The 12,603-nt window shown below is 39.9% G+C and overlaps 1 protein-coding gene across 1 annotated transcript in view; it reads left to right on the forward strand.

Annotated features, from left to right (window-relative positions):
* Positions 1–9,604: 9,604 nt before the first annotated feature.
* MYLK4 (myosin light chain kinase family member 4) overlaps positions 9,605–12,603 on the forward strand; it is a 61,581-nt gene continuing 58,582 nt past the window's right edge. Inside the window, exon 1 of the mRNA XM_039698460.1 lies at positions 9,605–9,856. Coding sequence (XP_039554394.1) covers positions 9,701–9,856 — 156 coding nt within the window. The 5' untranslated portion in view covers positions 9,605–9,700. The remainder of the gene's footprint in view (positions 9,857–12,603) is intronic.

The following is a 12,603-nucleotide window of genomic DNA, read 5'->3' on the forward strand; positions in this document are numbered from 1 at the left end:
AAAATAATAGGTTCAAAACCAAACTCTTGTATTCTGCAGAATGCACGGCAGGTTGTATTTCAAAGATGGGGACAGCAAGCGGTACCATTCGCATCCTAATTTACGACCCGAACTTGACCCATTGGTAATTCTTTCCACATTACATCTTGTTTTCTTTCTTAAAGTATATGTTTAGGTTTAATTATACACCGTGACATAATAGTTCCCAGCTTGTAAAAATTCAGGTCAGTCTAATGTCAGCTGTATTAGGAGGTAAACAAGTCTAGCTACTGGCTAACAGTACCCCCAGGCTTAAAATTTGAAAATGGCTAGTTAGAAAGTGGCCAACAGGTCAAAAATAAAATTTTTATTTGAACTGATGATTGAGACCAAAGACTGAGTTTGAAGCAAAGTGCTTTACAGCCCATCATGTAAACCTAGTTCTTACTGAAGGGATTACAGTCTAAACCCAGATGTTGAAAGTGAAATGAGGTAGTTTTGGGTTCCACTTTTTGGCTAATACGTATTTGCCTGCCCATTTCTATTCCTGATCAGATTTAGAAACAATTACTATATTGTTTATATTTTTGTAATGCAAATACATTGATTTGCTGTTATAAGGTAGAAAAAGCATCAGGACCATAGGTATGCACTGCCTGTGCTTACAGCTAAGCAATGATTTTATGACATGTGTTATCTCTGAGTGTGTAAGTGAAGATGTCATGAAGCATATTTTTCTTGGAGTGAGCGATTGGCTTGCTAAAGATGACCCAGAAAGTATCTCACAGGCCCCAGCTGGGAAATGTAAATGACTGGGGGAAGGTTTTCACCCTCCTTTGGGGGAAAATGGAACTTCACACCATGTGAAGGTCATAGTTCCCATTGCTCAGTGGCACATGACCAGGGTGAGATTTCTTCTGTTGGACTTTGGAGGAGGCACTTGCAAACAAATTTCACATTCTATTGTTCAGCTTTTGTTTCAGAGATGTATTAAGATAATAATGGTGGAGAGCACAGTCATGTTTGGACTCAATCCTAGTCTTTGCTTGGTAACAGAGCCCAGCAAGACATATGAGCTTGCTATTCCATTAATATTTTCCCAGATAATAACTCACTGGCCAGCTTGAAGAAACACGTCCTTTAATGAGGATGTGTTATTCTCATTAGGTAGCCACATTTGGTGATCAAAGCATAAAGGATGATGTGCTCTTTGAAGAGCTATGGAGAGCCTGAATCAGCTTTCCTTGGTTGAAGTCCTGTCAGGCCGCAAGGTCTTCACAGCTAGGTCACTCTAAATCTCTGTAGGATTTGAGTAGCTGCAGACATGGAGTTAGCAGGAGGGCATCTGGAAACATATCCCCCTTTTTTTCTGACAGCTTTCAATTACATCTTATCATCCCTTGGTGTTGAGTAGATCTGACAATCCATAGAATAATGGCTCGAAGGTCAGACTGAGCTGTTGGGTATTTCACCTGCAATTGTCAGAACCTTCAAGAAAATCCACAAACCTGCTTTTGAGAAATGGGGGGAAAAAATCTCATGAAGTGTTCTTTCAACTAATGGCAATGAAAAGAGAGGGATGTCAAATCTGTGAAAGTTGGTGAGGGATGCTAGATGCAGCAGACTTTTGCATACTGGATGCACGACTTCTTCAGATGATGAATGCCTTACAGGCCCATGATGGTGTGCCTGCATCTCCCATATTAACAGCACAGTCTACAACAACATGGTAGCAGGAATCACTCTGGAAGGCTCATTTCAAAACTACAGGCTTACATGGTTTTTTGCTGTCCATCATCTTTAAATGTCACCACTATCCAACCATCTCTCGTGTCACATGGGATAGCATGTGGCATCTTTCACATCTGGGAAGCTTTGTGGGCAGAGCAGTTACTTGGTATAGGTACACATTTGATCTGTTGCATGTGCACAGATGTGGGGTCAAAACACTGAGGAACATTTTCTGTTGGAAGGTGTTTGGGTAAAAATAACGGATTTAATTGCCTCTTTGATTGTACTCTGAAAGCTGTTTCTCTGTGCTGCCAGTGACTGTGAGGTTGTATATAAGTTCTTAATTACACCATATAATTTATGGTGTTTATGCAACTTAAATTGAAACTGTGAGCTGTGTGATGAGATTTAACAGATTCAGCTTTCTAGAGCTAAGGCATTAGCACTGTTCTTTTGTACCTGGGTTTTCAGTACAGCGAAGGAAGGGTTGCAAAAACAGCAACAGAAATAGTTTGGTCCTCTATTTCCTAGGTGTATAAAGAGATGCTAAGTGAAATTTTAGAGTACTCTTTAAAAAAATTAGTTGTTCAGAAGGAAATATATTCCAAGTATAGCCAAGTGATTGCTTGAGGTGGGAACCCACGACCTTGCTGTGGAATAAAAGCCTTCTACAGAGAAGGCTTGACTTGCAGTGGCCTTCCAACCACTCCTACTGTTAGACAAGCCTTGGTGATCCTACATCCTGTACTTGCCAGGCACATTGCAAGGGCCTGCAGAGGAGAAGAACCCAGCTGAGGACTGTGCTCTTCTGCAGCCTTCAACAGAGGACCAGAAGTTGCCACCATTTTGGCAACTATTATTTTTGTGGTACAGGGTGGTGGGAAGAGAGAGAAAAGGCCCGTGTTCATGCCTGTACTACTTTGTTGAGTATTAACATATTTTTGGACTTAATAACAGCACATCAGCTTGCTGGAACTGCAACTGAAAAGAGAACATGTTGAGCAGAGGGAACCACTGAGATGGCTAAAAAGTGAGAAGTGCTCCATAAGCAAGGTCTGCAGCAACAGCAGTAGGCACTGATTTCACTAAGCTAAGTAGTTTCTATGAACAAATTCAATTATATTGGTCTTGTCGCCTTCTTGAATTATCTGGTGTTCCGTGTAGAACAGTGTCTGTGAACAGGCAGTGCTGTTCAAAACTCTGAGTTTTTGTTCAGCAAGTATAAGGAAAACATAGTTGAAATATAAAGTGTTGCAACATGGTAATTTTCTAAGCTAAAATGCATTAATAACACTAAAACCTCTTATTTGTCTTTCTTTCATACAGCCAAGAAAGAGGAGAAATCAGAAGTTACGAGTGTTCTCTGGTTTATGAATCTAAGGTGGAGAGGAGAACAGACAGTAAATTAACTGGACATAATATGAAGCTACTTAAGATTAACAGGCTGGAAGAAATAAATACACGATTCAGCACAAGCAGACTAGAAAAAACAGCCTTTTTTCAGAGTGTGGAGAAAATGAAGATGACTAGAAGCTTTCAGGAAGAAAAATTCAGTGAATCAGATCCTGGAACAGAAGAGAAAAAGGTAACTAACTAACTGCATAATTAATTTTGTTTTCCCAAAAGCACTGCCTCTTTCTTTTTTGAGCTAGTTAAGGAGTTTACTTTGTGTATTTCCCAGTAGACTTCAATTTTTCTTTATCATCTGTGAAAATGTATTGCAGCTGTGAGAGACTGTGTTAAGATCTGATTATTGAGAGACTCCTCTGCGCAAATTAAGGGGCAAATGAGACCACATGCCAAAGTCAATAGTATGGATTTTAGTTAATAATGAATTTGAGGTAGAGAGATAGAAATGGGAAAGAGGAGGGGGAGAGAGAGAGGTTGAGTAGAAGCTAGTCACCACCTGTGGATCAAATGACATCCCACTGATCCTTTTTCACACATGGCTTCTCAGTGGTGGAGGTCCTGAGGTCATTCAAAACTTTTCATTATTTATATATCTAAGCAGAGAAAGAAAGTTCATTGGCTACACAGTTCTCTTATTCTGTTGGTTAAATGATTGCTTCACTTCTAATACTAAGTAGTGCACATGCTGAGTCTTTTCTTTTGGGTCGGTGGGTTTCTTGAGTTGTGGGTGGTTTCAATCTCCCCTTGCTGGAATTAATTTTTACTCAGTCACAGCTGATTTCAGCACAGTTGCTGAGTAAGCTTGCCTCGTGGCCCATAAATTCTGTATTCTTTGTGTCCATTTTCAGTGATACATCCTTCCCCCCTGGCTTTGTTAACCTCATCCCCAGTCTGAGATAACGCCAGGACAATAGTAACACTGTTATCTTATTTTAAGTTTTTGTCACAGTAGCTTAACTATTTGGGGGAGGGCTTTGGTGATGGCAGATGCCATCTGTCCCATAACTTGGGGTGATTTTTTGATTGTGATATGCATACAAGCAGTTGCTTCTTTACACAGTTTGCCACACCAGGACACCAGGCATTTTTGTCTCAATGAATTACCAATTGTGTGCTAACCAGATTTCACCTCCACCAGGTCTGGACTTAGCACCACACTGTTGCTCCATTCTGTGTTTATCTTGTGGCAAAGTCCTTCTGTGGCCCTAACAGTATTTGGGACAGGCGACTGTGATCTTTAGGTTCTTACAGACTGGTTAGCATCTTTTAATATTTTGTGTTCATAGAAACAAGCATGTGTTGTTATTCTGGGGTTTAATTACTACTGGACTTAATATTCAGAAACTGTAAAAGGGTTGTGTGGTTCTACCACCCTTCAAAATCAGAAAGTAATCATAGATTTTGTTGGCTTCATGTTTTGAAAGCATCTGTCCTAACAGCTGTGGAGTTAGTGGAGACTGAATGAATCCCATGGAAACAGCAGATTCCCCAGTGGAACTGAGGCAGCTTCGTGCTTTGCTCCCTACTACCTGGTGAGCAGAGCATGGTTATGTGCCACGTATGCTGTGTTCCACTCTTGCAGGGCTGAGTGTTATCAGTGTGGCTCTGTTCTCCACCTGTCTCCTGTAGGAATGGTGTTAGGCATTATGGTATGGGGTCTCTGGTAGGAAAATGGCTCTGTGATCAGCCAAAATATGTTTAGAAATAACAGCACGTTTCCTTGTATTATGTTTTTATTCCATGCAAGAATCTAAAGGAAGTAGTATTTTTACTGACACATCATTTAGATAAGAACTGAGAAAATCCACTTGCAGTAGGAGAATGAGAAATTAATTTTACATACCAGTTTGTGAAAAGACTTAAAAAATTTGTGCTGTAGCTGTTTGTATGCTGATATGGCAGAGGAGTTTTTCAGTATTCTGAATATTTTGTGTTCAGATGATACCTTGGAGCACTGGTGTAAAGTAAATTTAATGATGTTTCCATTTGTATTATCAAATCAAGAAGCTGGATTTTTGAAACTCCTTAATCTGTTGAATCACTTTTGTTCAAAATTATTCCAGTGTTCAGGAAGGTGCTACAATTTTTACTTTGTAGACATAGAAAGAGAACTTTATATTGAAACAAACAAATAATATCTCATATAAGTAGGATGTGTTTATTTTAGAGAGTTTCATTTAGTGTTACAGTGGAAATGAGAACTAAAAAAACACCCACAATTGGGTGTTTGGAGTTTGGAAGATGTTATTGGCTCTTTTCAGAGAGTATACTTCCAGTGTGAAAATAACAAGTTGCACAAGTGAGACAGCAAAAATGGCTGTTTCTGCAACATAGCTCTTCCAGTGATCCAAAAGATCAGCAAAAGGACTGGGAGTTGCTTTGCCTTAGTGTATCTTAGCTTGATGCTAAATTGCAGATAGTAACTGAAGGTGGTGGGATTTTTTGCCAGTTTGTGCTGCAGAGTCTCTTAATTCATTGTCTTCATGTTTGCTTCTTTAGTCTGATGGTTGGGACTGGCCCTTTCTTAAGCATGCTGTAGAGAAAGGGTAGGGAGACTTTGGTGGTGCAGTAGAGGAGAAAGGAATGCATTGAGAAGATGAACAGCTGGTGGCTAGTTGCAAGCTGGAGAAATAGCTCTGTATTCCCATTTTAGCTCATCAGTCTCCTGGGAGAAAGACTTCAAAGGTGAAAGTCAATCTAACTGAACTCTGGTAATATACCTCACCAGAGTGAGCCTTCCAGATACATAAACATTCGTTATATTTCTCCTAGGCTTTTAAAAGTTCACTGTCATGCAGCTTGTTTGTTTGCTTGGGTTTGGTTTTGGTTTTTTGTGTGTGTGTGTTTGTTGTTTGTTTGGTTTTTTTTTAGGAATTTCTCAATGGGATATCAATATTAACTGTCTGTTAATATTGATAAAAGGGAAATCAAGACCTTCCCTTAAGAGGTCTTAGTGTAGTCTGCTGGCCCGATGAGCAGTTTTATTATATTGATCAGGAAAGTATGGAAAGAAGAGTGTGTTGGCAGGAAATACAGAAACCCTTGCCCAGATGTATGCCATGTCCTTGTGCATGTAATTTCTGTGGGTGAAGGTGATAGCAATGACAAACATCCATTCACTTAAATGGGAGTGTGTTGGAGCTCAAGAGACCAAATAGAGGACAGTGGTCAAGCCTGTACTTGCTGGAGAAAAGAATTCTGTCTGAAACTACCAAATTATAATTAAAGAAGAAAATTATCCACTTCCTCAAAACAACTATTTCTCTAGATTTTTTTTTTTTTTAATAAAAGGAGCAAACACAATTTTTGTCTTTTGGTACAGTATATTTTTGTAAAAACTCAATCCCAAACACAATGTAGTAGTAGTAGTAGTAGTAGTAATAACAACAACAACAATAATAATTATTATTATTATTATTAGTTCATAGCTATTAGAAGACTTCAATGGAAAGCAAACCCCTCAGTCGTTGACCATCAGTGATGAGTGGTTTGTGCTGTGATCAGTTCTGCTCTCGGTGCCCCCTAGATGGCACCCTTTGCCACTCCAGCTCTCCATCGACCACTTCCCTCTTGGACAGGATGGCAAAACAGCCCTTGACAGCTCCTTATGAGTTTTATGTGTGCTTTGTTCAAAGTGCCCTCTTGTTCCCTGTTTGTGCTGTTGGCAGCACGTCTTTGTATCTTGGCTAGGTTCTGTCTTCAGTGAACGTGAAGTTTTGCTTCAGGTTAGACGTTAGCAAGTAAGAGACATTTTGTTTTCATGTGTGAGAACCAAATTAAAAGAAGATTGAAAATCAGACCTGTCCTTGACCCATTGCACTGAACAGACACACTGAGATATCTGGAGGTGCTGGTCCAAGGGAAGGGGGTGGTACAGGGTAGGAGCAAGCAGGTTTGAGAAGGTGAAATAATTCCTTTTGACAATAGCACCAGTTTATGCAAATGTAAATTGACTGTGAAACTGCCACATAATTGACCCAGCTGCATTAGATGCCAATGAGCTCCATGTTTTACACCTGGACTGCTTTTGATGGCCCAGCCAAAGCTGTGTGCTGTTGGTCACAAACCTGCTGCCTCTTCCCTCTGGCTCTTACTTGAGTAATATTTGGAGTCAGAATGCAAATCAAATTGTTTGATCTTGAATTGCTATCTGCAAAAAGTGGTCATGAAATTATTATCCAGTGTGGGTGGGTTAACTGGCTATAGAGGAGCCTGAGAGCTTCTATGCTTCTGAACATCACCAATATGAAATAAACAAGTTGTACTCGTGAATCATGGAGCTAGGATTTAAACATAAATCACTGACCCTGAAGAAGTTAATTCTGCAACATTTTCTATGCAAAGCTATCCTTTTGCTGATATTCTGAAAACAGTTTAAGGACTAATTCATTAATATTTAGTTCAGCTGGAGCTGTTGGTATTTGATGTTCAGTTAAACTAGGCCTGGGGATAGCTAATTGTCCTCTAATTCCCTGTATCCTTTGAGCTTTCTGTCACCTCCTTCTCCACCACCATCACCATTTATCTAGCAGTTACTTTCCTTGCAGGTTCTGGGCTGACTGTGGTGGTAACGATACTTTTGCAAGTTTCTTTTTCCAGGGGAGGCCAGAGTTGTGGCAATATTTTGTACAGAGAATGTAACGATTGATAACTGTCACACAATGAACTCCAAATAACTATTCTCTGGTCCCTAACACTGTTCAAGATACTGAGTTATATATTTTGACAGAAACTTATTTCTGATTTTACAGTTTTAGTCAAGAATGGCTTTTTAACAAAACTCTGTAAGGGACTCAGTACATTTGGAGCAAAACTTCTTAAACCCGCAAGGCTTTCTTTAACCTTGAAATTGAAGCACCATGTCTAAAGCTTGCCTTGGTATGGTCAGGAAATTGAAAGTGGACTTCAGCCAAGTTTGGGTCCATTTTGTTTTACCAAGCGCCTTTTCAGCTTGCTTGGAATGCTGTCATGAGATACGGCTCTGCCAACCTCAGCCTGGTGCAGCTTTACAGAATATCCTTTTTGTGGTGCCCTCTTCACGTCCCAAGTTCATGGCGCTCTCTTGTCATGTGGCAATGTGTGTGTGATTCTGTGACTTCAGGTAGCTTCATTTTACCTAATGTTCCCAGCTCCCATGCTTGTGAGAGTATTTTCATGTCTTTCTTAGAAAGAAAGAAGGGAATATCAGTGTTTCTTGACTGAAAAAAAACGCATCACTGCACTAACCCTTCCCAACATAACAGCTATGTACAAAATCAAAAGTGGCTTGTGAGCGCTCTGGAGTCACAGAAGTCAGAAGCTGACTAAGGAAAGGGCAACAGTCATTAAATTTTTTTAATCTCATGACTTTTTTTTCCAAATGATGTCATGATATTTGTAAATTGATTTGTGAATTTTTAGCACTTGAGATTTCTGGTGTTCATATTTTTTGCTTATTCACCTCTGATCAGGTAAATATCCAAGCAGAGAAGAAATGACACCATTTCTTCTTACTTCTTCAATGACTTTTAGTGCACTGTAATTATGGACAGTAGTTGCATGGGATAAGTATAATCCTTATACATAAGGATTCCTTCCATGAATATAGACCTGAGACCTTATGTAATGGTTCTCCACAATCCTTACATATCCTTTTATCCTTATTTATTAGACAATAAACCACAACATGCTTTGTTTGGCAGATTTTCATTTTTTAATCTCTAGAAATAAATTTCTCTGGGCTTACAATGGGGCTGGTAGTAGGACCTTTTTTTTGTTAAAGTTACTTACCATTTCCAGTTTTATTACCTTGGTTTTGGTTGTTTAGAAATTTCCCAGGTTTAGTCTGCTCAAGCAAATATTTTCCATGCAGAATTTCCATCACTTTGAATTGCTTGGGAAAATTCAACTAAAGCAGTATATCTGCTTCTGGGAATTTTAGGGAAAAGAAGATACTTTTATGATAATATTGAGTGTTTCACATCCACGTCGTTGAAATAATTTGGCACTTTCCATACTTTGGATCAAGGAATTGATGGTCTGCAGGTGAGCAAATGCTGGATGTGAAAGGGCAGACAGCTAGGACTCCATTTCTGCATGGTGTTGGTTTGGGTACGGAGCCATGGAGATACACTGCAAGCACAGGAACAGAAGGCACTGAAGACAGTAAAGCTGGCGTTTCAAACCGACCTTTCTATGCACATGCACCTATACATGTGAGGATATCGCCTTGAATTTTTTTTCCATTTCTGGCCTATTAAAAGTGGGGGAAAAAAAAAAAGATTCTCAATTGCCCAAAATGTTAACTGCAAATGGATTGTGCTAAGAGTTTGCTTTCATTGGAGAAGTTCTGGAATGTCAGCGTAATTGCCTTCAAGTGCGCGCAATACACATCCCGTGTAGATCCCTGCACCTGTTTCATGCTTGTCAGTGATCCATCACTTCTTTTCCTTATAGGTTCAGGGAATGTGTTGAAGTGTGAGATGGGATCCTACTGCGTGTCCGAACCTTGTCTGGCTAGGTGGTACTTACAGAGCTGGGGAGGGGTTTGAGGGTGCCTGCCAAATTGCATCTGCTAGAGCAGGAGAACCAAGTTAAAGAGATGATTAAAATTAAAGGGATGGATCTAATCCTGCAAAGAAATGCTGCCTGGATTGTAGGTAATTTCTGCCTTTTGGCTTCATATCTCTGGCACACCTTGTGGACTGTGTTAAGCTGTGGAAGAAAGAAAGGGATCCCTGCACCTGGAAATGCACAGGTAGTAGATATACTTTTAATAAATTAGATACATTTCACTGCTCAATACTCTCAGTATTGTTTAACTGGATGAATGCTGCTTGTGTTCGGATGTAACCAGTTAAACCTATCTGTTTTTTCCTGTAGCGCCATTTATTTATCTCTTTCATACTGGCAGAATCCAGGTCTGGCCGGCAGTAAATCCTAGGCAGATGATGTGCTTTTCAGGAAGGTGCATCTCTTCTTCCCTTGCATTCGGAGGGCTTTGTCTTGCCATTAAAACATCCTCTAGTGACCTCTACTGGGTGCACTACAAGGGAGTGCCTCAAGGTTACCGGCCGTGGCCATGGTGGGAGCAAGGTTGCCAGCCCTTCTTGCTGCGGGACTCAGAGATCCCTAGTAAGCTCCTCATTTTCCTGTTGTTGCCAAGTGAATGTAGCGTTGTCTCCCCAAAGAATTAGCATCACTTGTTATTACATCACGTTGCAAAGATAATATGCATGTTTGCTGTGGTTTCCCAGAAAGTAATGCAGGGACTACCCATCATTTGGTGCTTAAGAGTTTTTAGAATTCCTAACATTACTTTAACAAAAGGTATAGATGACTTTAGAAAGGCAAAAAGGAAGATGCTTTTTTCTAAAGTATTTCCAAGGATGTAGATTGCCAAAATGCTCAGGATTTTAATTAGTTTGCTAAAAATGGCATTTTTCTTTCTTTGAAGACAGCCAGTTGCAGAATCTCAAAAGTGTTTTCATGATAAAGGTTTGAGGTCTGAAAAGTCTGCAACCTTACATTTGTATATTCTTTTAGTGTTATCAGCCAAAAGAGTCATGACCTATTGTGTGAATTTATAGCAGAATTTTTCACACATAGTGTAAGGACCACACACAATAGTGATAAGGGGAATAACTGAAATATTGCTACACATATCAGCATGCAAAATTAATAAGATTCACAAAGAAATCACCTGGCAAATAAAAAAATCAAATCTGTTGTTCATAGTTTACATTTTATCTGAAACTGTTCCTGCACTCACACCTGAGCTTGAAAAGGATCCACTCTTTTCCTTATGCCTAGCTCATTAAAATTTTGCATTTTCTCTTGAGTGAATTGTAATCTGAAATAAAAAAGAAATTAATTTCATTCCAATGTCATTCTTGTTAATTTCTTTCCATTTGTATTCTACTTCTACTGTTTTGCTATGGTCAATCTATTTTTCAGTTAAGACTTAAGGCCACCATATTACATGGTATTTGGTAGCAAGAGAATTGTATCCATTGCACTGTGAAGAAAACAGATTTTAAAATACCCTGTATTAAGACTACTAGAGATTGTTTTCTAGTCTTTATTAGCACTAAAGTATTTTTTCCTGAATTTGGCATAAGTCAGAGCTCTTTGCCAGTTTTCTTGCACATCATTAACCCACTTTTGAAATTCAGAGTGGTAATATCTGTCAGACTTTATTTTTCCCTTTTTTTTTTTTTTATTGCTCTGCATATGTTACATTTGTTCTTTTGAGTTGAAAGGTCCTTCATGAAGTGCAAGTTTCCCAGGCCGTCTCCTAAGTCCTCATACTCAGAAAGGTGCAGGGACTCACAAGTATTTCAAGGGCAGGGCAAGCGTCCTTTCCAGGAACTGGCGGTAGGGCTGTGCTCATGCAGGGATTCCTGGGTAATTGGAATCCTTAGCTTTGGGAGGAAATGAGGCAACAGCTGCCTGAAACCAAGATTGTTGTGTTGTCATCTCATGACCCCATGGCATGTCCATTCCAGACTCATCATTCCCTCTTCCTTTCTAGAGAAGCATTATTGTCAACTGCAAGAAAGCAGTTCCTCGAGCTCCCTTGTCCCTGTGCACGCTGATATGTGTCCCATGGCTCTCAGACCTGGGGGGGGTTGGACTGCTGTGATGAGAAAGGCAGGTGACCAGCATTCATATTTGAGAATGGTTCTTCCTTGAACTCCCAAAGTCAGGAAAAACAGGAATTGGATCAAGAGGGCTCTATGGGTCTTGCTCATTTTTCTGAGGCTCTGGTGAAAATTTGAATTTGGTTTCCTAAGAGACTTTAAGGGAACAGTTCTACCCTTTGATCATGACACTCCTTCCCCAAAGAAATGCTAATTGAGAAAAAGGGTTTGGAGTTATATCAAGTAACTAGCAGCAAATCCATTTTTTTTTCTGTGTGTGATACTAGAACAGAACATTACTGCCTGTGGGAGGTAGCGGGACTGTGGCTGACCCTGTGTTTGTTCAGCAGGTTATGAAGGGCCTTTGGTAATAATTGCCAAAGTGTGTTGTTATGAGCAAGCAGAGTCCCTAACTGGGACTGTGTGGGGCTTAGTACAGGTCGGATCCACTCCACAGGATTCATTGTCTGAACAGCTGGAAAAGGGAGAAGTGAAATGAGAAACAGGTACAGACATGGATGAAGACTGTGCTAAGGTCATGCTCTCAGTCAGTGACATCTGTGCAGAGACATCTGCAATGTGGAAATGAAATTGCTGACTCTCTGTCTAGTGTCCAGTGTCCTCTTTACGTGGCTATATGCTGAGATCTGAGGGGAGGCATGCCTCTGAACCCACAGCCTGCTGGATCCCAGCCATTTTGTGAGTGCTGATTACTTTGCAAAGCTCCTACACACCATTTGGTCCAGGATCTAAAATTTCAAAAATCTATGGCATCTTCTAGATATCTTTATTTTTCTGGTGTTCATTTACGTACAATTCACTTCACCCTCTCCCTCTTAATTCTATTAATTAATAGAATTAA

Source organism: Passer montanus, unplaced genomic scaffold (genome assembly GCF_014805655.1).
Source record: "Passer montanus isolate IOZ18808 unplaced genomic scaffold, ASM1480565v1 scaffold126, whole genome shotgun sequence".
NCBI classification, from domain to species: Eukaryota; Metazoa; Chordata; class Aves; order Passeriformes; family Passeridae; genus Passer; species Passer montanus.